Here is a 26,709-nt window from a genome sequence, read left to right as displayed (position 1 = left end):
ATATTGGTATTAAAATATTGGGGTTTTTAAACAGATCATTTAATAGAACAATCAACCATTACCAGACATTTGTTTAACAAGTCCTGCTCAGCTCTTTATATTTTATGTATATATATTATGATCTTTTCATTCCTCTGTTGCCCTGATCCAACATGAAAATTCGCTGTTACACCCTGGTATTTCAACAAGACACTGGATGAAGCAACTTAAATTCTCTTCTAATTACTGATAAAGAACGTACTACCTAGTACTGAATGTATTCATATTTGCAGATACAATGCTATATAAGTATGATAAAACATGCTGCTTGGTGAGATAAAGACAATTCTTTGACATAAATAAATAATTAATAAATATATATATATAGACCTGATTTTATAGTCTTCTCACTCAGCCTCCAAATTTTATTCTGCATTTGATTAATTGAATAAACAGTTCACTGAAATAGTAAGCAGCCCTACCTTAAGCACTATGTACTGCCTACTGACATTTACAACATGGAAAAACAAGTGACCTACCAAGCATTCCAATATCACCTCAAAACCTCATTTCAATGTATAATCATGTTCAAACTGCTTATGCAAATGCAATTAATTGCATCCTCTAAAAAGGCATCTGAAGTATGTAAAAGACTGCAAAAAGTTTCTGTAAATATAAGCCTACTGTAACATGCTTTTTCACAGCAGAAAGTATAGAAGTTAAATAATATTATTTTACAAGTTCAGTTATTATTTTTATTATTTTCTTCAGTATTTTCCTGTTGTAATATGAATCCATTATTTTGCCCCCAGAAATTATGACAATAAAGTAAGAGATAATGGCATGTCTAGTTTCCAAAAAATTAACAGTGTATTATTTTAATCTGTAAAGCACCATGTATACTGATGCTGTTGCAAGAAGCAGAGGAGGAGTGGTGGGAGTTATACTGTGGGTGAAAAAAAAATTTCACCATTCTGGAAGAAGATATTCCCAGCAATAAGGCTTTATCACATCATGCCTACACAGAGATCTGGAAGTCTCTGCTTTATTGGGATTGTCACAGATTGATGATGCCCTTTTGATAGAATAACTGAAGCACTTTGGGGAAACACCCCCGAGCACTTGGCTGTGATTACCTTTTAGTAACAAAAAGGTGTAAAGTGGGAAGAAGTTAAGTTGCTCTATATCAGCGAAGCTGTGTGAGCTGATGAACTGTGAGCTCCAGTCTCTGGAGAAACTTCACTTCTCTCACCCAGCCATCACTCTAAGTCCCCTTAAAGACTCAGTTCCCCTCCTAAGCCCTCTAATCTCTCACATTTTTTCTCAGACCTACATCCTGAAGGCCTTCTTGAACTACTCAGTATCTGCTGGCTCAGGAAGGAAGCTCATCAGAGTCCACAGCTCTTTGGTCTGCACTTCAGCCTTCCCTTTGGCAAAGGAGTGAATTTGGCTCACTCTCCTCTAGTCCAGCAGCTATCTCCAATATGCTTGTAAGAACTTGTACAAGAAAGAATTTGTAAAATAAATAACCAGCAGAACAGAGATATACGCCATCCCTAAGTAGAACAAAAGACAAAATCAAAATGTCATTGGACTAGGATTAAACTTGCAAATTCAGATCATATTTTAAATTCTTTCCAAAGAATATTTGGGAAAGGTACAGAAGCAATGCAAAGAATGAAAAATCATCAGTGTATGCCTTCAGGAAAACTTAGAGGAAAATTTAGTCAGTGGTTGTACTGGAAGAAGAGTAGGTATTTTTCCAAGATAAAATAACTGCCAGGAAAAAAACCACAACCCACCATTTTTCAGACTACAATTTGGATAAGACAACAAAAGTGACAATATGGTCAAAATAGAATATATTTTAGAATAATATGAAAGCAGTCTTGCATGATTTTATCCTTAATTTAGTCATCAAGATGGTAGCTGAGATGCACATTATCTAAAAGTAAATATGAACCAAGAGCTTCTTCATACAGGGGAAAAAGTGATGTAAGTGGCAGGAGAGACGTGCAGTTATACCATTAAACACAGCACCTTTTTAAACCACCTAAGTGCTGACAGGCTTTTGTGCTGCTGTCCAAGGTTTCAGCCTTAAAAAGCCAGCTTGTAGCTCATTTCTTTGATGACTGAGGACAGTCATGTTTAAGGGTGGAAATACTGTCCTACAGAGAAATAGCTCAATTCTGTTAGGAGTTAACATACTGACCTGCAAGCTGACACTAGTAACATATTTCCTTTTATTTAAAGGGAGTTCTAATTCAGTCTTCTAGAAAATATATTAATTTTTGATAGTCTTTGGATTATCTGCAAGTCTGCCAATTTCATGCTTAACCTAAATCTTCATCTCAGTCTGGAGCAAATAGGGAAATTTTTTAAGAAAAAAAATACTGTATTTTAAAAACTACAAAAGGATTTAAAGGGGAGTAATCTGTACACATTGAGCTATTCTTCCAATAAGTCTCAGAACACTGGGGACATTCCAAAAGATTAGAAGATGTGAAACAATGGATTTTATTTGAGAGCCAACAGACAATACAAAGAATTTTAAGGCCCCAATTTTGGAGTCAACAAGCAGCTTGATTTATATATGAAAAATGAACACATGCCGATTTAAACATGAACTAACAGAACATAAGCCACTTTCTAAATTCACTTAAATTTATAAGTGAAAAGTGCAAGACTTATTATGAGTGTAAGGCATCTAACTTGATACTCATACATTCTGATTAAAGAGACTTCTTAATGCTGCATACATTAAACTGATTTATAGTGCAGCCCTGAGCATAGAATCAGCAATGAATTGGTGAATTTTTCAAGAAACACCACATGAATGAGTTACCAGCTCACCATCTCTTACTATTTTTACCAGTGGCCTGGAAGGAGAACTCCTCACTGATCAGGTTTAAAGAGAAGGGAAAAATTGTGGCAAGATGATTAATTACAGGAGTAATCAGTTCTCCCTCTGAATTTGGTACAGTAAGAAGAGAATCAAGTAAGTCACAGAAATGAAAGGTCCCACCTCAGCTGAATAAAGGCAAGCAAGCTATAAAAATCAGAAAGGTACTGCCTTCTCTAGTAAAAGAAAGTTTAAAGTTGTTTAAGGAACGGAACCTAAAATAATTGACACTTCAGCCATAGATATGATAAGAGCATAATTGTGTTAAGTCATTAAGACATTAGATCTTGTTAGAACAAGCAAGGCTGTATTATCCTTCTCCTTCCCCCGTAAGCAGAACAAGCCAATAATACCAAGCTACATGTAGCCTGTTACATAAGTTCTCAGTTTCCCTGAAAATGAGATAAATTATCCCTCAGTGCTTAGAGGCATATGAGTATTTTTGCTGCTGTTGTTGAAAGTACAGAGTACTTTAGGAGGATTGGGGGTTTTTTTTCCCCCAAAGCTTTCACCTGGAAAAATAATAATTTTCATACATACGCATCATACTTTTAGAATTAGGATTTGCTTCTCTCTAGCAGTTCTTTGGTAGCATGTATGCATATTTCGTTATCAACTTCAGTATTACCATGCTATTGTATTTCCCAACTGTGTAAGTTAACTGTCTGTTGTATATTTTCCTGTTGCTGAAGAAAAGCTAAAAGCAGGAGTTGGAATAAGTTGATCCTTTGCAGGTATCTACCTATAAGATACATCTTACCATAAAGAATTTAGCAACACAGAAGTTGAGACTTCCCTGACAAAATGATATACTGAACTACACTAATTTACAATCAATGGGCAGTCACGACATTATAATCTTTTTTTAACCTCACATACACACAGCTGTCTTTACAGTGATCTTCTAACTATCATTAGATGGTTTGGTTTTGCTTTTGGGAGCCAGGAAGTTAAGAAGAGGGGTAAGGAAAAGAAACAAACAAAAAAGTAAAACCTTCGTAATTGTGAACTGAATTTTCTTTCCATCACCACTCTGTCCATTTCATTGTTTCTCTTTTATGTATTAGGATGTAACCTGGCATAGTCCTGTAATTCACCCTAACTTTTTTTTTTCCAGTCCATGCTTCAAAGTGAATTGGCTGCCTTGGCAAAACAATGCCCCAGAAACATACCAGTGGGATTTCCACAATTCTTTCTGTGTCATAGAACAGGAAGCTTTTACAAATGTTTATTACCTCACAGAATGCCCTTAAGAAGGGAAATAAAGTGCAGGGTATTTTCCACCAAAGCATGTTTTAGCAACATATGGTATAATCAGTTCCAAATTAATCTTAATATGATGGAAAAGAGAGTCAGAAAAAAGTCTGTATTAACCTTCTGCACCAGAGTAGAGAACACATCAGTAAATCGCTGGTCAGAAGGCACGATCTGAGGTTAGAGATTGTCAACACCTGAAGGGAGCATGCAATGAATGTCACTGCAGGAGAGGAAGCTGACATACACATGTGTCACCTTGCAGGTTCTAGCTCCCAAAAAACACACCACAAGCCATGTGTCCTACAAGCCTTGACAAGGTCAGGTGGAATCCTGGGTCCAGTTTCCAGCACAGCCTGTAAAGAAAGACAGCCACCAAATGGAGGGCATTTGGAATGAAGAAAAGGTGTGTGAAACAAAGTGCCCAAGAGGCGTTACCTGCCCCCACATAAAAGAGCTGCTACAAAAAGGAAGGGAATAAACTGCTCATGTTCACACAGACACAGGAGAAATCAAGGAGCTGATACTACGGAGTAGATTTTAGAAAGTCTCCTTTTCCTTAAATTTCTTTCTGATGGTAGGGTTCTTCTGACAGCTGATGTGGCAAAATAAAGCCCCCCCCCTAGCCCAGAACCCCGGGAATTAATTTATAATTTGCAGGTCAGCATCAGTAAAAAGAGGGTGAGGTGGTACAACTTCTGTAACTACACCTTTGAACAAATGTTGTTGACAAATAAAGAGAGAATGTCATCTATCTTTCAACAGCACTTAATTGGCACCTACTGCAGTTGTTTGTTGCTTAAATACCACTTACTCATATATTGAAGTAAATTGCAGTATCCTTTAATAATGTAACCAGTACCTCAGTTTCACATTTAAGAAACATGTCCCTATATAATAAGATTTCCTATTACATACTATATGTATTTAACAATTGCATCACGTAAAATTAATCTGATAACCTATTACATGCTTACCCAATATCTACATATTCTCTTTGCTTTTCTTGTAATTTTCTTCTTTTAAAGGCCAGAATATTTTTAACCTGCCACTTCTTTATCAAAACAGTTAAAAGAATTTCAATACACACTTCACATTCTATATAGTTATGTCATAAATACTGACTGCTGTGTCTTCTAAATTGTATTCCAAACACCCAACTTAGATCTTATAAAAGCTCTTGCCATTTCAGCTTTAGAGGGATGTCATCAGTCTTGACAGCTGACTGATTTGGATCTCTGGCTACTGCTAGATGATTATATAAATTGTGCTAAATGTAACTTTATCCATTATTCTAAAATCATTAAGCTGCAGGATTTCTTTCTGACATACCCTTTACTAATTTTTCCACTGGTCTTAGATTCATGGTTTGGGAAGGCAAAGGAATATACTGGGAGATATCCTTCGTCATGATCTTCTGAGACATGAGGGAAAACTGAACATCATTTACATTTATACTAGATAGTTAATTTGCTACAGAGCACTATTATAGTCAATTTATAACTTAAAATATTCAAAAAGGTACCAGATAATCTTTTCATATAAGTCCTGGTTTATTTACATAGCACAAATTCTACCGGATTTTGCTTTGGCTGATTTGGAGATGCATGTCTGCAAGGTAATACAACTTCTTACTAGTTCATATAAACCTACCAGTTCAGAGAAAACCTACCAGTTCCTATAAACAATGGGCATACACTGCTGTTTACAGCATTTCCCTAACTGTCACACAAGAACATATACTATGGAGACCTTAAGATATTTTGCTCATTCAACCTTAGGAAAAGAAAATCTCGTAATGTTAAATTCCATAGAGTTTGTAAGAACAAAGATTTTGTTGTGATACATCTACTGTGATGACAGAGTGTGTTCGCTGCTGATAAAGGCAGGCAGATTGCCAGGATTATGTGTGCAGATTAACAAATGCAGATTCAAAATGTTCTTTTGTACTAGACCAGAGCAGCTGCTGCATTTTGGGGAGTACAAACTGTATTCCTTCAACAGTCAGTGTGGTTTTGTCCCCTTGTTGCTGTGTGTATGTACTACACAGAGCTGGTAGTGAAGCTCTCCTTATGTTTACATGACAGACCCATACCTCCTGGTAAAAGCTGCTCACTATTTTCCATAATAGGAAGAAAGCAGTGCTCTTCAAGTCACTCCCTGCTACAACCATGTAAGATTTTTAGCTTTCTGCTATCCAGTACAAGGGTATTAAGAAAGATTTCTCTTCCTTACCATAATTCAAACAAACTGATGAAGAAATTCCTTCTAAGTAGTCTGTAAAACAATTCACAGATACATCTTTTCCTAATAGCTCAGTTACTGTGCTCCAAAATATACTTAACCCAGTAGAAGTAACCTAAACATTTATTTAAATAAACCTTTCCACATATTTAAAGATAGAAAGAAAGTTCACAGCCGCAAACCAACAGCCAAAAGCTGAACTACACTACATATAACAGTGCTATTGAAAGAGGAAGAAAATGTTCTTAAACTGTGCTTAATAAAATAGTCTTTCTTTCAAGGTTAATGAAAATATTTCCTGACCTTTTTAGAAAGCATTTTCTACGTGGTATCTGGCATTCTTTATGGACTTAATTTATGACATATTTCTTTCAAAATTTGTTCTTCCTTTTAACTAGTTTTCCTTTTGTTCTTCAGGAGTGGATTTTGGTCTGTTCTCAGGTGGCTGCTTTGGGGTCACCACCATCACCCCCTGTTTCTCCACCTCTCCCTCCCCACTTCTCTCCCCCCCCCCCCCCAGGGAAAAAGCAGCACAAGATGAAATAATAGCTAAGAACACAATCAGAAGCTCTTTGATTCAAAACTTGAGTTTGTTCAAGGCAGAAGAACAACAACTATTTTGCAAGGAAATGAACAAGATAAACAACAGACAATAATAATGCATTTCATTATTTTCTCACAAGAGGCATGAGACTTGACTTTGGGAGGTACTACCTTCTCTTGAGGTGCATTTAATTTCCTGTCATTATTCCAAAAGCAGCAGTTTGATTTAGTAGATCGTGTATGTCAGTTGGAAGACGTATTGCAATATTCTCTCCTCATTTTAGTAAAAGATTAAATGTAGTTACCACAATTTTACATTAGAATAAGCATGAGAAAATGTGCTGCTATTTGTAAACATTTCCTACATTCAGCTGGCAAAGGCCAATGTAAGGCCAGCTCTATATACATCTGTATCCATTGAGGATTTTATGGCAGTTCTGAGAAGGTACTTTCAAGGCAATTCAAGCATCATTGTTTATTCAATAGCTCTGTATAACTGAAATCAACCCTACAAGAATTGTTAGAAAGAACAATCAGATTTAGCTACCTTCTAGGCAAGAATTCTCAGTAATACAAGTTTGAAATGCCAACTACAGTGCTGGAACCCTAAGACCGAAACACTACATAGATTTTTGTATTGAAATTAAGGATGCTGGAATAAAAAAAAAAAACCAACAGAAAACCCAACTAAAATTAAAGCAGAGAAATCATAGAAAGCCTTAGGGTTTTTAGCATTAGAGTTGCTGGAAAGGACCAGGAAAGCCTCCCTCCTTTGTATTCTTTATAGACACAACTTGGTGTCAGGAGCTTTGCTACCTTCCACATTAGTTGCCACATTTGGTGCACAAGTTGAGCAAACAGCATTCCATGAAACCCAAAGGATGTTGCAGAGGCCTTTGTGGTTATCTCAGTCTTCCACAAATTTCTGATATGGATATACAGAAGTACAACAAACCCCACTATAACTCACTGATAACCTGTATGTTTTGCACTCACTGAATGCTAGACAAACATACTGTAAAAAACATCCCAAGACACTGCTTCTATTTACATGACACAGGAAAAAAAGCATTTTCTACATACAAGAAAAACATAATTAAATACAAGCAAAACAAAATACCCAGGCTATGAGTCAGCAAAAATTGCTTGAAAAAAAAGCTAATAGGACATTAAGTTCTAAGTTAAAATGGTAAGTGCAGAATGAACTCTGTGGAGAGCTGTAGCAGTTACCATGGCCCAACTGTGAACTGGCATCTTGTGTGTGAGGGAGCCTGGTACAACATTACTGCAGCAAACAGGTGTTTGTGCAGTGATAACTGAAGTGGGATGGTATATTTGACACGGTAAGTCCAGCAAAAATACTGGATCCCTGTTTTCAAGCAAATGAGAACCTTACAGGGAATGTATGTGAAGAGACTAGAAACGGAACAAAAAATATGGAACCTCTAAAGATTACATTATCCCAGCCCAAACCCACAGTAGACTGGTTCTACACAGCATATCAGACTCACTGAACTTCTGTTTCACCGCTATATTTGCTTATTACATTATTTTAATCTTCTGTGAAACATACTACTATCAAAGATGATTATATATCACAAGGCAGTTAGAATCTGGTGCTTTAACTAACAAATTATGGTATCTATGGGCTCAAGTCAAGTAACTGCAAATTCTTTTTATGTGTCTTCATCTAACAACTAATTTACAATAGCATGGAATGGAAACCTGTTGCATCATGCCTAAAACCAGAAAAAAAAATTCTTCAGGGCAGAAACCACGTCTTACTTCTTTGTTCTGTGAACTGCTTAGTACACGTTGTATCGCTTTCCAGAGTTAAAGGAGCTGTACAGCCTGGAAGTACAGGGGCTGTAGCATGTAGCTGCAAGTAACCAGGTGAGCTGCTGCAGCCCTTCCTCAAGGAGAAACACACTGCTGATGAAAGGCACTGTCATTTCCAATGAATGCAGTCTGCCAGGGAGACCAAAAGTCTGGACTGCAGGATGAGTTAATCACTTACTGTCTGTTATCTTACCCAGAAGGAGAGCCAGGTTCTGACTGTGGGTACATACACACCTAGCACTATCAATCCCCCTGTCCTCCAGCCTTCCACAGGAGTTTTGCCAGCTGTGATTAATTTCACAATTAGTTCTGCACAACAGAAAAGCAAAACTGGTGCAAAGGTCCCCGGACTCGCCTCTACTCCCTCTTCAGGGTATTCACTTCAGTCAGCTCTTCTCTAGTCCTGGGAAATGAGTACCCCATGGCAAGTGGGCTACCGTTGGTATGATCCTAGAGCCCAGCTTCCAGGTTACGTGCTCAAAAAAACTGCATTTGTGCTCCCTGAGATGCTGCCACATTGCAAACCACAAGAGCAGTAACTGGAAGAAACACAGATATTTGCCTCAAACCTGCACTTCTGATGACTACTAACTAGCTAATACAGGCACACCTAATTGTACCTCAGTTGTAGTCCAGATTCATAAACTGCTACAGCAAAATTATTGCCAGACTTCATCACAATAGACATCTTCAAGGAAGAAGGTAATTTACAGCTAAATGGACAAACAACTTAGATGACAGCACATTACTTTTTATATTTAAACCCCATGCACACAAAAAATGTCTCAGAATTAGGAAAATAGCAATTTTTATTCCTACCAGCTATTATGGACTTATTGCTGGGGTTTTGCAGGAGCCTCTCATTCCCTTTCCATCTTGGCTGAAAATTGTAGAATTTTATGAAGGATTTAGGTGTTACTTGATTAATGACAGTAATTATACATGGGTGCAAGTTTAAAGTAGCTGCTCAGCTGGTTTACTTTCTTGCAACACTTTTTCTGAACTGAGACTTCAACTTTTTAACAAAAGTTATCCTTTTTGATTATATTATGCTTAGCATGGCTTTTATACTTTTCCACTCTGAAAATATATAAAATATTTGTATGGCATATTTTCTTGGATATAGTATTTATACACAGGGTATTCCCTAACCTTTATCTAGTCACTAAATTTTATTTAAGAACTAAATATCTTAAAATGCCTTGCAAGTTAATGACTGTTTTTTGTAGTCAGCTGAGAACGTTCTATCAATATACAATAATAAGCTTAGAAAATAGATTTTTCTGGTGAAAATTTGGTAAAAGTCTGTAACATTACTGTATCTCTCCAGACCCTAACAACATTGGTTTTAAACAGATATTCAAGATTTGACATTATTACCCCTCAAGCCAGAAAATCGGGTAGTTTTGGCCCTGTCACATTAGGGACAGAAGTCCACTGCTGGGGTAGTTATGCAGTATCAGTTTCCCTGCAAAGTGAACTGAGATGCCGATTTTTTATTCCTTTCCCCACATGGTAGAAGTGCATTGCAGGGACTTGAGAGAAGGAAAGCATTTCTTAATTCCTCTCTGAATCTGTTTATTCTTCCCTGCACTTGAAGCAAATTGAAAGCGACCATATGAATACCAAGTGATCAGCCTGATTAAATATCAGAATTCTTGTAAACTGATTTGGCATGGAAAATAAATTATTCAGTTAATATAAAATTCTTGTTATAATGGAGAAAGTTTTAGAAAAGCCTCCTCTGACTTATCCTGTACGAAGAAATATATATGTTTTTAAAACAAAGAGATCCAATGCTTATATGAGTAAAAATATGAAAAAATCCAAATTGCCTTCCTCTCTTGTATCTCACATTTGAAGGCTTAAGTCAGTTTGGGTTATGAAGGAAATACAAAATTTAAAAAAATAAATCAGCGTGGAAAAATAAATTTAAGCTTGACTTGAACAGTGATCTATGCATATTATAGCTGAAAGCATTAGAAAACTATTGCATCATTATCAGAACTGTGCTGAATTCTTCAGCTATTTCTGATTTCTATAGCAGGTCAAAATCTCACATTTCCATATGGGAGTGCCTGCTGAAGACAGATTTGGGGTTTTTTTATGCATTGGAACTTGCCAACTGACATAAATATCTTTGCAAAATTTTTTAAACTTAGCTTCCATAAACTTCTTAAATATCAGATAATTCCTTTTGTACAGAAGTATAATTTCCAGGAGAAAAATACTCTGGTTCTTGGTTCAACACTTTCAATTCCAAGCTCTAGACTATTTCTGCACTGTCTGAAGTCTAGTATAGCAGAGCTAAGACCAAATAAATTTCAACCAGAAGAGAAATAACATGGTATTTGGTTCTTTTGCTCCCCTACACCTATGTATGTACACACACAGAGAAATACACGAACATAGCATTGGCAGCCTCTCAGATACTAATGCAGCCAAGCCAGTCATGACTAAACAAGCAAAGTGCTGTCTATCCTGACTCCAGCACAAAGCAGCACATCCATTTGCTAGACTTTTCAAGAACTTAAGTATGTAAGGTGCCTCCCAGAAAAGTTCAACCTAAGAAAGAGAGAAGACCAAAATGCCTGCTTTACTAAATAGTCACATGTGAAGTAAGCCAACAATTAATCCCCACAGATGTCACTGTACAAACATCCAGTCCAAGGAATTCCAAGTCTGTTGGCCACAGCTACACGTTATAATACACGTGTAAAATTAAAACATTCCATACTCAAACCTCTTTCCATAATTCCATTTTATAATATAACTTGCCCCTTTTCATCTAGGGAAAGTACAACACATCTGAGAAGATAACAAGAAATATCCTCTAACAAACACCAACATCTTTCTCCTATTCCTGGGGAAGACAGGCTAGCAAAGGGAAAGACAACCACACTATTAAATTGCTCAAAATTACATTTTACATGGGTTTAACACAATCTGGTCTACTAGAGGAACATATGTGTTAATTACATGGGAAAACTTCTGTTCTACATAATTGAAAAAGAAAAATTATTCCATGCTCTAAAACAGGATATACATTTAAATTTGTAAGACTTTTAGAAACTGTGACATATGGAATAATAGGAAAAGGTACTGGAAGACATCAAGAGAAAAGACTGTCACTACTGCAACAGCCAGATTTGAAGCTCTCTGCCAACTTTACTAATAGTACAATAAGGAAAAGGGTTGAGGCTTTCCAATTAAAATATAATGCTGCTGCTATGAACTTGCGTAGGAATGAGAGCATGGTTTGACCAAGTAAAACTCTTGGGCTCAGGATGTTAGTACTGAGTCTACAGTTTCACAGCCACTTTTTTGCTAGCAGTTGTTTAGGACAAGGCTGTGTTTCTGCCCAAGCCAGTTGCGTTCTCTGTCCTTGTCACAGCCCAGCTACCTGTCAACTGACAACAGCAACAGTGCACCCATCTGTTACTGGTACTGGAGTGGGGACCAGCGCCCTGGGCACAGCAGGAACCTGGGGCTATCAACTGTTATGATGTTCATGTGTCAATAACTACCTGCTGACTATGCCTAAACAACACAGCAAAGAAACACACAAACAGCCCCACAAGCATGGGGGAAATAAATTAATATTGAAATGCATTTTATTACTAAAACAAAGATCAGCAAACCAAACTAGGGAATACTGACACTTTTTTTTTTTTTCAACTGACAACTCTGGAAAGAGATGACTCTTACAACTACTCTAGACAGAGATCAAATTAAAAGAATCAAATGGGGAAACCAGAGGCTCATAAATGCAAGTGAGTAACCTTATTTTCCTTCAGAGGCAAGAACAGAATGAAGTTCTGTAAAAACATAAACAGGAAGTTTGTTTGTTAAATACTTTGACTTCTGTGAACATTAAGAACACTCCTAAACCACCCACAAATATTGCATGTGTCCTGCAAATTTTGCATCACTTAGAAACATAGAATTATTTAGATTGGAAAAGACCTCTACAATCACCATAGCTATATTAATTCCCACACACCTTCATTCTGGCAGCAGCTACAGGTCACTGCCCACAAATACTTCGTTCACTTCATTTATTCTCTAAATTAAGTATTAAATATAAACATAAAAAGGTGAACTTTAAAAATATTTCACTTTAAACATATTAGCATCTTATTCTATCATACTGCCATTTGCTAAACAAACATATGTAGACATCCTTTTTACAGTTAATTTTTTATAACACAGCCCCAAACAAAGAAGAAAAGCCATTACTTAAGAGCTTACTAATAGAATCATTCCTCAGTTGAACTAATGTTTTAATTAGCAGTTGTATAAAGCAAAGACATATTATTAAAAGTATCCATGAAAAAATACCATTGTTGCATGTTTTACATTGACTTAATGTGCAACAGGTGACTATTCAATGTTATTAGGTTAAATTGCCTACCACCAAAGCCTTTTTTTATTCAAGGTTTAAGCAAAGATTTCTGCCCAAGAAAAATGTTTACAAACTTTTCTAACACAGACATATTCACTCACAGTCAGTGCTGTAAAACTGAAATCAAAGTGATCATATTGTCACTGCTATATTTAAAAATGTAGCATTTGAACTAAGCAGGAAGATAGGTGTGTTCTAGCATTAATACAGAAGAAATACACCTGCAGTGACAGCTAATGAGAAGAAAAAAAAAAACCAACCAAAACAATTATAAACTTCCCAGTAATGAATCCTATTGAACTCTTGACAAAAATACTTCAACATAATGATGCATTTTTAAAGACACATCTGTAGGTATTGGGACTACACAGAGAGAAGAGATGTAACACACAAGTTCTGAACACTCACCATCTGAATTGGTTTTTTGTGAAGATCTCGTTCAGTCACCAACTTCTCTTGGTCAGTGACATAAAGGCCTTTTTGTGCCAGGGCTTGTATAACAGCATCATGACCTAGAAGTGGTTTTGCAGCATCACTCTTGAGAATAAGGCTCCCAGCACGACAGTAGAGCTCGGCAGACAGCAGCAAGTTAACAACAGGTGGTTTAATGTGCTCTTGGTCATACTGGTCTGTGTAAAATGGTTCTCGTAGTTCTTCTGGAACATTTTCTACAAAATAAAAAAAAGCACAAGTCAGTATCAGAAAGGACAGTTGGAGTATTAGGGGATTTTTTAAAAACTATATATGAACTCAAAATTATGTTCAAGAAAGCATAATCAAGGGGAGGCCAAAGTCTCCACCAGCAATGATATTATAAAGTACTGGGAAAAATTTAATACAATGGTAATATTTGAACTATAAATAGAAACTTCAGAAAAATTCCAAGTGTCTCACACTGCAAAGGCTACAACAGACCAACCTGTGGTTTCACAGCATCATTACATTAAAATTTCTTGGCTTCTCCAAATACATGCCCAAACATTCTCATTTCCTTTGGCATAACATTATATAGGTCAGACATATAAAGGCAGAGCAACACCCTTTTAAACTCTGGACTCTATTACAATAACAAAATGGAACTGAAACATTATGTTTCAGCACAGAATAATTCAAGACAAAAAGCAGCCTTCTAGTTTCCATGTATGCAGGAGCATTTTGATTATTATACTGTCTATTTCAAAGGTCATGCATCACAGAATGATGACAATCCAGCAGTTAAGCATAAATATATGGGCTTTTAACTGAAATTAGAAGAATGGAGAAGGAAGAAAAAATATTATCAGTTTCTTTCTGAAAAAATACTGAGTTCTTATTGGCCTAGTTGTGTTACTGACTTCCCTTAAAATTGTGGTTTTCCTCCTTTTTCAGTGAGCTGGCTTAGCACCCACAGAAAGCTACGCAAGATTTTGTCAAATTTATGCTGAGATTTTAACTCCAAAATTTGCATTCCAGGACAATCCAACAGTTTTTTCAAATACTGTACATAACACAATACAGGCAGACTATATTTATAATTGTCTACCACAAAAGTAATAATTAAAAATGAATTAAATATAGTACTAGATCAAATTAAATTAGATCACAAGTCAAGTGGAAAATAACTTTCAGATTTTCAGGCGTACACACTGCAAGATGCTCCATTTTCCTGCTGGAAGAATTTCATTCTCTATTGTTGTAAAATTAGTTAAGCCAACAACATTTATGGGATAAAGAGCATGTGATTCTTTTCCCAAGTCCAAATGGAAAAAGCCTGTTTAATTGCTAGAAGAAAAGATAAGTGCGTAGGAAAGCAGTGATGCAACTCTAAGTTCCTATTCCCTTTGCCTTCAGCTGGATAAATGGCTAAACAGACAAGGTTTGAATCAGTCTGGAGTAAACAGCCCAGTAAGGGTGGAGCAGGAGAAGAGAGAGAAAGAACAGAACATGCCATCACAAGATAATGACAGATCATCTTCTTCCTCATACATATTCTATTGCAGTTCATGTGCTTCCATGATGGGCTTTGGAAGGTGCCAGCTGCCTTCTAGTTGTGAAAGAAGATATGCTTTATAGAGTGCAAAAAGTGAAAGAAATATTAACACATTCCTTAAATGCCAGAAGGATAGTAGGAAAGGGTAAGCTATTGCTGATTCTTTTCCCAATTCAGAGTATCAAGTGAAAGAGAGGTATAGTTTGTAATTTGCTTAAACCATGAGCCTACATTTGGCAAGAAAACTGACAGCTCTGCTTTAGAATACAGATCAAAATATACCCTCAGCACAACTACTCTGCCCTTTAAAACACAAATCTAATGTCTAACAGGCCTACTTTTTTACAAGATGATATTAAAACCACTAACAAAAATATCTCCCAGTGTCAGGAAATGACATTTCCATCTTCTCTTCCACTTCCCAAATTCTAACAACTAACTACAGGATCTAGAGTCATCCAGTCCAACAAAAGGCATTTCTAACTGAGGATCTCAGAGCTGCTAGATACCTGCTTCCCCAGGTATCGTTTTCATCTATCTCAAGTCTACCTGACCTTCTTTCTTTTCCCTCTTTGTCCACACATTGTCTATTTAAACATTAGGCTTGTTATTTCTGAAGTCCCTAATGATCCATTTCCACTTCAGTATCAGGAGCTCAATTCTCATCAGGACTTTATCCTCTGCAACTCCAAATGCCAACTCTTAAAGCATCTTTATGCTATTTCTTCAAGACAGAGAGGATTAGAAAACATTTTTTGTAAGTATCTCACAATGCTCACGCAGCAGATTTTGCTTTTGAAAAAACAGAAAAAAACCCCACAACAAAAACCCAACCCAACCAACCAAATAAAAACCCAAACCAAAATCCACACACCAATGTTTTGAACCAGATGAGAATTTAAATGGGGATGGGAGGAAACAGGGAGGAACCGATAAAGCCATTTTTAATTTCTTACAAGATCTAAAAAAGCCTCATTCCCATAGGAAAAAAAAACAAACTCTTGAGGCAGGAGTACTTAAGCTACACATAAACAGAAGTCACATACTCTGTGGTTCAGATTCACTGAAGACAATGACAGATTTCAAGTCTGAAAATTTGAGCCAGAAGAGAAATCTCAAGACAGTAAATAACCAACTCAATGCCTGTTATTTCTTGTCTTCTGTATCACTGAAGCACATCCTAAAGTGACAAGATGCAATAAATGCATTTATCATGAAAGAATGACATCCACTGCTGGGATTTAGTAATTAAAAACTCAATACAGAAAAAAAAAAAAAAAATCGACATTATGACTAGCAAAGGCAAATAGAATTATTTATAAAGCTTAGTTCCGCTTCTGAAAATACAGAAAAAGACAAAATGACATGTATGCCATTTCTTTTACTTCATTGGTGTACACAAAAATAAATCTGGAAAAAAACCTCATTGGTCTTTGTAAAAATATAACCAGAAAAGAAATGTATTAAAAAAATAGAATACAGAGGGCTAGGAAGAAAATCTGTGGCTGCAGACATATTCTGAATGTATAAAAAGTGTGAAAGCATACAAACAAGGAATCTCTGGTGCAACAAGATTAGAATTCTTTACAAAAATTCCTGCCAGAGTTCCCTCTGCACAGGCAGAAACACGGGAATTTCCCCCACTCCATAACATATATTGAACTGTTTGATACCAGAATAGGTCTTGATAGAAGATTCAAACTGTGTTCTCATGCTGGAGTTTAAAAAAGAAAACAAAAAACCCCCACAGAGATAGGTAACAGACAGAGAAAACTCTATCTCAGAGTAGAAGTCCTTCCAGAATTGGCATGTGCTGCCTCTGGAGTCTTGTGGCAGGGAATTATTTCAAGGCTACATCCAGTTTTCAGGAGATTATCAGAACAATCAGTAGGGTCAAAAGCCTTTATTACCAATTCTGTCAGGACTAGAGATTGTTAAACAGGCTCTGTTCAGTAGAGAAGAATCTTAACACTAATCCCCGATATGTGCATTTTACCAGTCATTCCTTTGCCCAGCTGACAAGAGGAATCTTTCAGATTAAACTCTGAGGTAAATGACCCGTGTTAAAAGAAATACCTTGTTGCACATATTGCCATAAAGTACCATCTGACCTTGAAATCCGTGGTAATTACGTTAGAGGGGTATCCTGCTGGACACATAAAATGCAGGTGAGACCGGGATAGTGGGTGCAGTGCTGGAGAGAAGGTGGAAGATCTACCTGCACTCTTCCAGCACCAACAGGTTTTGGAAACGTGGACTTGGACAAAAGGCAGTGGTCACAGGCTGATGCAAGGAAAAAGTTTTTCAAGAGAGACCACCAGAGTATAGGTACAGGTTGCCTGGGGACCCAGCTGTGAAACCATCCACAGGGACTTTCAAAACTGTGGACAAGGCCCTGAGAAACCTCTTCTAACTTTGAGGCTGCCTCTTCCTGGAGAAGGAGACTAAACTAGATGACCACCCTATTTTTTTCCTAGAACTGTGAACAGGACCACAAATTTTAATTTTGGAAATAATTCTGACATTTTGAATTTTGTGAATATTGTACTATGAAGAGAATAAATGAAGCTAATGGGCAAGTTCAACACACAGAGAAAGGAACAAAAAAGTATAATACCACATTAGCCCAAAACTGTAACTCAAATTTAACAATCAGGCTAACTTCAAGAAAGTAATCAACATATCTTCAGGTAATTTTTCATAAATAATCAAGGAATCAAGAGTCCTGCAGATGCTCTTTTTAGAGAAGAAAAAAAAATTTAAGAATTAAAGGGCTTATTCAAAGCTTTAAAGCAAACACAGGATTATTATTACTCCCTGTTGTGCTTTAACCCCAGCCCCAACTAAGTGGCCCAGCTTCTTGCTCTTTACCCCCCTTCTCCCTGGTGGGATGGGAGGATAGGGAAGAGAGCTGGAAAAAGGTAAATCCTGCAGGCTGAGATAAAAACAGTTTAATAATTGAAACAAAGTAAAATTATTATAACAATAATAACAATGAAAGGGAAAAAGAGAGAGAGCCCATTCCCAAGCAGCAATCAGCCCCTCCCAGCCAACTCCCCCAGTTCATCCTGAGCACAACAGCCATGGTTTGCAACATCCCTGTGGCCAGCTCAGCTCAGCTGTCCTGGCCATGCTCCCCCACAACTCTTCCTGCACCTCCTCGCTGGCACAAGGCTCTGAGAAGTCCTTGACTTAGAGAAAGCACCACTGAAGAAACAACTGAAACACCAGTGTGTTATCAACAGTGCTCTCACACTGAAGCCAAAACACAGCACTGCATCAGCTACCAGGAAGAAAATTAACTCTATTCCAGACAAAACCAGAACACTCCCCACTGTGAGAGAGAAATGCAACTTAATTTTCCATTTAAACAGACCATTTTAAAGGGAAGGAATGGTCTAAAAATAATTCATGCATACCACTACTGAATTTACTTTTAAAAGTTGCTTTATAAAAAACCCTCTCTGCTCAGATAAGTAAGAATTACTCCTTGGAAGACAGTATGAATTCCTCCTTTGGAAAAAATTACTTGTATTAGTGTGAAAAGTCTAAACTTTCTTTAAAAACAAATTGCTTCTTTGGTAAAGTTTCCATGCTTCTACACAGATGAATACAATCCTTTACACACCTATTGAGTTTTTCAAGTTTGTATCAGGGAATGATTTCAGATTTATGAATGTTTGCCTTAAGAATGTCCAAAAGCTTAGAAGTCTTTGTCAACATGGTCTCCATGTTGTTTGTTTGTTTTGGGTTTTTTTAATTCCTGAGGATAATATAAACAAGTTAAAATATTTTACCATGGGCTTTCTAATTAAAAGATGGGAGCCACAAGGCCACATTAAGTCTCAGCCTAGAAAACTTCCTCTCTAGAGCTTACTGACATCAATGCACAAAGACATTAAGAAGAAAAAATTATTTGCAGAAGACTGAGGTTTAAAACAGAATTATTTAATGAAAATTCTAATACCTTTAACCACTTTCTAGTCCAAACTAGTAGATGAATATATGTCAAATCTTAATGGACTTGACAGTTTTCTGCAGGTCAGCAAAAGTATGCTTTTGCCATGAAGTAACCGTGCTGTTACCTCATTCAGACTCCCACTTGCCAACAAGGATTCTGGTGGCACATTTACAATCTGGGCACAAGACAGCAGAGCCTGCACAGAAGTCAGGAGTCCGAGAATTGAAAACAGGTCAGAGAAGAAAGAATTATATTATTTAGCTTCTGATGAATTTTTGTATTGGACTCAATAGAACAGAGACATTTCAGTTTACTATTTTATTTTGGAGACACCATCAAGAAACAAGATTTTTAATCAGGAAGTGGAAAACAAAATGAGAGAGTAGAAATTACAAAATCATTTTTACTTTTTGGTTTGTTTAATCAGTCTGCCACTTCCATTGTTCTTGGCTAGCAGGGTGTAGGTGTACTTCTGTCTAGAGACAAGTATCTGAAAGGCCAACCTCTATAAATTTACAGCACGCTCAATTTCAGTACAACCATTCTTAACTTTGTCCACCTTGCCAAGCTGAACTTGAGAGATTCTTGAATTTACCTTCACAGAAATACATCAGAACTTACATCACAGAATAAACAGATCCTCCCCTCCTGCCTCTAGATTCCACAAAAATAGACCATTATCCACTGCTTCAACAGCTGTTCTGCACTTAAAAGGGATTCCTCATTCAAAAAAAGAAACAAAAAACCAAAAAAACCCCAAACCAAAACAAACAAAAACACCAAAAACAAACAAACCAACCAAACAAGCCCCAAACCTTTTAAGGAAAAAACATGCAGAGACTCTACTTTCATAGCCTAAACAGTCTTTAGTTATTCTTTGAACACAGAAATCACGTAAGAAATGCTCTATTAATTGTCACACTATTTGTCTATCCCATCCAATATTCTGTCTTCAGTAGCACAACAGGAAGTGCTCCTCACAAAACCTACAAAATGTATCTGGTACTGGCATTTCTTATTAAAATGGGAGGATTAGCATCTGATTTACTAAAACCTGTGTATTGATTCAGGTTTTAATAAACAAAATAATGACTTAGAATTAACCCTGGCAATAAGGGGATCAATTTTCATTAACATAAACGCCTTCAGAACTTATTTTTGGGAGAGGCAAGTTATGAGAAATGTAAAGATAATAGTATAATTATAATCCTATCTCACCCAGCTAGCACCGTGATGACTATTATAGACAAGTTATGATTTAAATAGCCTATGGAGTATGGAAAAAACTCTTTCAGAAATTTTAAGATGAACATTTCTTGAACTATTATTAGGCTTTATTAAGCCAAGGAAAACTTTTTGCCAGTCATAAGTAGATAGAAGTGAATGGACACATCTTCTTCGGTGTCTGGCTTACAGGTTCGCTTAGTGTAAGACTGCTTTTAACTGAATAAAAGAAAACATATTGGAAACAGTTAGAACTATACAAATCTTACATTTGGCAAATAGATTTCAAACACTACATTTCAACTCTGCAGCAGAAATGTTTATTACTACCACCTAATCCAGTAATAATGTATTGTCCAATTGTTCAAAATAAAAAAGAAGGGGGAGGAGGAAGAACTCACTCTACTTTTCTTATGAAGTCTTGAGAGTTTTTCACTTCTATCCTCATTTTCCAGAATGATCACCAAAACAATCATTCAGAGCTCTCAATTAGCAGAGCAAGTAGTTAAAAGTTACTAATTTCAGGAGTGGAATTGTATCCAGTTGTGCTCATTAAAATCCACCAGCTAGCTGTAGAATAGAAATTACGTAAGATCTCATATTGAAAAAGTGATACATTCCTGATCAATAGTATACAAATAGCCTTCAAGTTTGAGTGAGCCGCCTTTAAACACGGAGTCACTAAAGTAACCCAACAGATTACCCTAAATCATAGGGTGAAGAGGAAAATTTTAAACTATATCTGCAGTAGTAATTGCAATGGTGGTCAAAAAATACGAAGAGAAACCAGGTATAGGGAGAAGAAATATATTTCACCTCATCACCTGAAATTGGTGAGCATTTGGCTACAGTGTCTTTGTTAGATCTATTACATTCTGCAGACAAGCACTTACAGCTGTAAAGGCAAAAAGGCTCCAAACAGGCTCAATGGCAGAGTCACTGAAAGAACAGATTCTATACCCCAAAGGAGGTCCATCATGTACTGCCAATCCTGCAACTGTCACCTTCCTGATCACCTTCCTGCACATTTGTACATGCACAGTCCACAACTTCAGAGGACTCTGCTAAACCCAACAGATCCAAAAGCTCATACAATTTTACGTATTTACTTTAAAAAAAGTGACCTACAGTCAAACTGTGTTACAAGTGTGTTCTACAGAAAGGAGTGATACAACACTTTCCAAGTAAAACATCTCAGTAGATGATTTGTCTAATGCACTGATTTTAGTAGGACTGACTGAAGTATCAATTTGTCAGCAACTATTTTAGAGAGCTGATGGAATCTATAAAAAAAATTTTCTCACAAGAATCTCAAACATTCGTTTCTGGACTCCAAACTCTTCTACAAGGTTTTGCTACTGCCAGACTGAATAAAAGTGAAGAAATTAGGTCTGCCAGAAAAAGATTAAAACATGTTCTGGCCTGCAACACCCAACATAACAGATGAGAGTATTTAGCTACAACTTGTTTCTGTCAGATACACAGCACTCATTTCCTCCCTTCATGGTTCTACTGGCAACATGTGCAAAGAGCAGTAAGTAGCCACACATGAATTCTGAAAACATTAATCATCAGGAAAAAGCTATTTTTAAGTTTCTTGGGTAATATTTAGTTGCAAATTATGCCATTTGTAACCCATTGCTTCAAACGCCTATAAAGGATACATTTAATGTTAAAAAGTATGTGGACTATTTTATTTTCACTTCAGAAAACACAACAATGTTTAGGACAATTGCTCAGGCTTGTGCAGCTTCTATTTAGCTTTTCATTTATGCCTGTCCAAAAAAAAAAAAATCTCATACTAGCCAGTGAAATGTATTACTGTAGCAGAATAATATGTTGTATGGATAGTAAAGCAGCAACAGATTTAACCTGACTTTAGAACTGTTCACATTATTTTCTGAGAATCATGCACAGAGATATTCTTAACTTAGTAACTAAAAATTGGATGAAAAGCTGTGCGAAAAACCATTTTCCAAGAGTACTCAGATATCCCCTACCAAATGGGAAGAACATTGCCTTCCATGTACTTCCAGGTTCAAGAACTCATATCTTTAGTCACACTAGACAAGGTTGTAGAGAAGTGATTCCAAGGTACAAAAGGATTGAAAGCACTTTGGAGGACAAAATTATAATTCAAGATAATTTCAATAAGTGGAAGAAGTGGCTTGAAAATAGGATGCAGTTATGTAAGTATAGCTGCAAAGCTGGAACCTATAACAGTACAATTACAAGTTGGGAACAACTGAGTAGGCAGCAGTTCTGCAGAGAAAGATACGGAGCTACAGTGAATCACGGACTGCATGAGTCAACAATTCTAGGCTGATGCAGAAATGGCAAACATCATATTTTAATGAACAAATCAGAGTATTATAGGTTGGAAATATGAAGTAATTTTTTAAATTTACCTTGTACTGGTAGTGGTTTAGCTGGACCATTAGATCTAGATTTAAGTACAGAGCTCATGCAAACCAACCACAGGAAAAAACTACAAGAAAAACCAACAAAAAAACCCCCCAAACCAACCCTTAATAAGCACAGAGAGCAAAAAGGTTTGACTTACAAAAAAGAAATAGAAGTCTGTTTTGTCTAAATAATATTACAGACATTGCTTTTATTATATGAAAGGTGTTATAAAAAGGTAAGGTGCCCACCATTCTCACAAGCACCAGGAAAAGGGTAAGTAATGGCTTAACAATGTAGCAAAAGACATCAAGATTTTGTTTAAACATCTAAAGATAAATAAGGTCCAAACTGACTAGCAGACATACTGTGGGATCTCTATAATTAGAGATTGTTTAAAAACAGGCTAAACAAACAACTGTCAGGAATGATGTATATTTAGCTCAGTCTGTCTTTAGGATGGCAGATGGATAACAAATTTTTCAGGGACACTTTCTATTACTATAGCAGACTGAGAAGGCAAAACCTTCACATTCCAAAATAATGAAATCCACTTCTGTTGCTTTAGAAATAAAAAGGACACAGAGTACCACAACATCAAGTCATTTTTCAACTTATTCCTATGAAGTAAGTCCCATTATACTTTGAAGTTGAAGGCTAGACTGTCTATACAGTTCATCCAGTTCTCTGGGAAGAAATTTTTCTATACTGAAATGGTTAACTGCCAGCATTGGGAGACAGGGCTGAAATTAAGTATTTGCAGATTTAATGTCTAAGGTCAAACATTCCCCCTTTTATACTTCACACTTGTTAATTTTCCCCCTTTCAGTTACTGCAAGTTGTGTCACTGAAACAATTTGGTTATTACAAAACATTTAATCTGACACGTCCTAACACTGATATATTGTCTCACAGCAAAACACCAAGGCACAAAATCCTACACACCCTCAACACTTAGATATGAATTCCTTCTTCAATCAGTATTTCTTAAACAATTCTTCATACGAGATGCCTTCAATATGACTGCTAATACATTCTTACTCTCATATGACACCTCACTAATAAGACAACTTCTTTTGACCTGCCTCTATTCTGGCCAAACTCTATACTTGCAGTTTCACCAAGGACAACAGCAACAATTTGTCTCTTGGTTTTTGTACATAGGTATCAATGAAACACCAAAAGCCATTACTAGTGTTAATGAACAGTACCTATTTCGAAGTCTTTTTGTAAGAGCAAATTCACAACATGTAGCCAAGCTGTATCCACAACTCTGGTTGTATTGAAACATGCTTTTAAGACTGTGAAAGCCGTCCACTGAAAGATGTACCCCTTTGATACATAAAGATTTATATTTCTTTAATGGATACATGATTGTAACAACCTATGCTTGTCACTAATCAAAGTGAACTGCATTACTTTGTTTCATAGACGGTAGGGAAAAACCCTTCCCTTCCCCTGCACAGTTAGGGAACTCCAATACTTGAAGGATAAAAAAAGAAATAAGATGTGGCATCCATAAACACACTATCATCGTTTGTATTTCCTCTGTAAAAATGTATATAGCAATAGTTAGAAGACATGACTGAGGCTGTGATCTATTCCCCAGAACTAAAATAATTTAACAAACCCAAACTTCCTTCCTTCTTGGAAAAGGTGAAGGTCAGTTCTTCTGTTTCACTCCAAGTATAAAGGAAGCATTTGTACTGCAGACATGCAACTCCTGTATACCGTTTGTCCCTACTTCAGCCACAAACTCTTCTTTGAAGTTTCTAGTTATATTAACCTAGTGGAAGAACTGGGACCAGAAACACTACAAATGTGTGTGCTTACCTCTCTTCCTACTGTTACATTACTTGCAGTGTTTAGAGAGCAGATGGACCAATTATCCCCTCTAATCATGTTTCATTCGAGCATCTCAGAACAGACCCAGTAATGAAGAGAAAGAGCAAAGGAATTTGTTTTGGATCACACTTTCTATAGAAAGTAGCAGAAAAGTACCCTGCAAGTGGCTTTACACATCCAATAGAAACTCAACCAATATAAACCAAGACATTTCAACCATAGGTTGAGAATCTGTCAAACTCCAGTAGAAAAAAGTTTTCAGGTTAGAAGTCTGGGTTATATAATAGCACAAGCATTGTACACTCAGAATCCCATTAGTAGATCCTATAGAACCAAGCTACCTAAAAATATAATGATCTCTGAAAATGTTGAATTAAATACTTCCAAGAATTTTCTCTACGATTTTACCTTTCATATCTGCATAGCTAATAAAGGCATATATCAAAATATTACTTGTCCAGGTTTCACAAAGAGAAGTAAGTAGAGTTTATCAACAAATCTTTATATGGAAACAGTATTCTGATATTTTCTTTCTTTTTGAAGTGATGCACTCACTGAAATTTCACTAGATTCAAGCACTAGATTTAAAAGTGGCTTTTTGGAAGCATCATGTCAAATATCATGAATTCCCAGAAGCATCATAAAGACATGCCTTTAACCCTGGCTAAATACATAATAGCACCCTGCCCCTAAATGTAAGAGGTGCAAAATTCCATAAGGAGGAACCTTTTCCTGTTATTTTACAAAAAACAGAGGCAAAAGTAATGATTTTTGATATGTACCTCACCTTTCAAAATACCACATTCTTTTTAATCCACAGAAAATTAAATTATTACTAAACTACAGCTATACTGAAACCAAAAACCACAAACAATAAGCAAACAACCCCACCTCCCCCCCAAAAAACTAAAAAAAAAAAAAACAAACCACCACCCAAACAAACAAACAAACAAAAACAAACAAAAAAACCCCTCAGCTTGGTAAATTTTCAAAACGCCTCCCTCAGAAGACCTCTGCAAGTCTGGTATTCCTCAAGGCCCAATAATGTTTCAGGCACAGAATAATAGGTCTAGTATTCCTCAAGGTCCAAGGTTTTCAACGGCAGAGCCATGATGCCTTTTGGAGGCATTACAAATCGATTCCATTTACACTTACAGACAAGGAGAGCCTTCTGTATTGTGCAGGCCAAATCCTGGCATTAAATGCTCTTTTTCCTGAAACCCTTCTTATTGCTAAACCATTCAAACGGCTACAGGCTACTGTCACACATGTCAAAACTAAGAGCACGCACCCATTTCCATTGCTAGTCCCCAATTCAGCTCCTAAGCAATATCAGGAAACATTTCAAGATGACAGACAAACGCGGATTGTTGGGTTTTTTTCGCATGGTAGAAGTGTGACCCGAGTAATAAATAAAACACCCTTTAGAGAGATCGGTTCACTCAAATAAAATTATATTATCGCCACTACACAAAATTTACTTGCTGATAGAAACAGTGGGACTACTCCAAAAAGACTAAGTGTAATTAAGGAAAAACAAAAGAAAAACAAAAATACCTACAAGGGTTAAGGGATCTTAAGGATAAGGGAACAGACCAAAAGCATTTCCCACACATCTCTCCCCCCCCCCCCCCCCCCCCCCCCCCCAGGGAATGGCTCCCACGTCCTCAGTAGCGAAGCAACCAAGCAGGAACCAGCATCAAAGAAAGAGAAGAAGGAGACGCCACCTACCTGTCCCAAAGGCTTTGGCCACCAGCCAGGCCAGATTACAGGCGATTTTCGCTCGGGAGAAATCATAATGGTCAAAGGGTTTGATGGCAGGAACAATGAAAGTCTTCCTCATCTCCTTGGCGTCTGCGGCATCCCCCATCTTCTCACAGGACCCCCTGCAATTCAGAACTTACATGGTTGTTTCTCCGTCCTCCTCCCCCGGCCGGGAGAGCCGGCTGTAAATACGCCGACAGCAGCTGAGGGCAGCGCCGGACCCAGCTGTCCGTAAAGGGCTAACACCGCCTCCCGCCTTTCTCTGCACAGGAATGTAGCCGAGCCCGAGTGTCCTCTTCTTCTTCCTCCTCCTCCTCGCTCTTTGTCTCAATTCACGCACGCCGCCGTCCCTCCGCCTCCGAAAAAATGCCCCCGGC

General features: G+C 37.0%; 1 protein-coding gene across 1 annotated transcript in view; it reads right to left on the bottom strand.

The window, feature by feature from the left end:
- The window catches only part of CAMSAP2 (calmodulin regulated spectrin associated protein family member 2), an 80,341-nt gene extending 53,638 nt beyond the window's left edge, over positions 1-26,703 (bottom strand). Inside the window, 2 exon segments of the mRNA XM_008630220.2 lie at positions 13,575-13,834; positions 26,300-26,703. Of these exon segments, the coding sequence (XP_008628442.1) occupies positions 13,575-13,834; positions 26,300-26,438 (399 nt within the window). The 5' untranslated portion in view covers positions 26,439-26,703.
- Positions 26,704-26,709: the final 6 nt, after the last annotated feature.

The sequence above is a fragment of the Corvus brachyrhynchos genome, unplaced genomic scaffold (assembly GCF_000691975.1).
Source record: "Corvus brachyrhynchos isolate BGI_N302 unplaced genomic scaffold, ASM69197v1 scaffold101, whole genome shotgun sequence".
Taxonomy (NCBI): Eukaryota; Metazoa; Chordata; class Aves; order Passeriformes; family Corvidae; genus Corvus; species Corvus brachyrhynchos.
The sequence above is the reverse complement of the archived record's forward strand: the minus strand, read 5'-3'. Positions and strand labels throughout refer to the sequence as shown.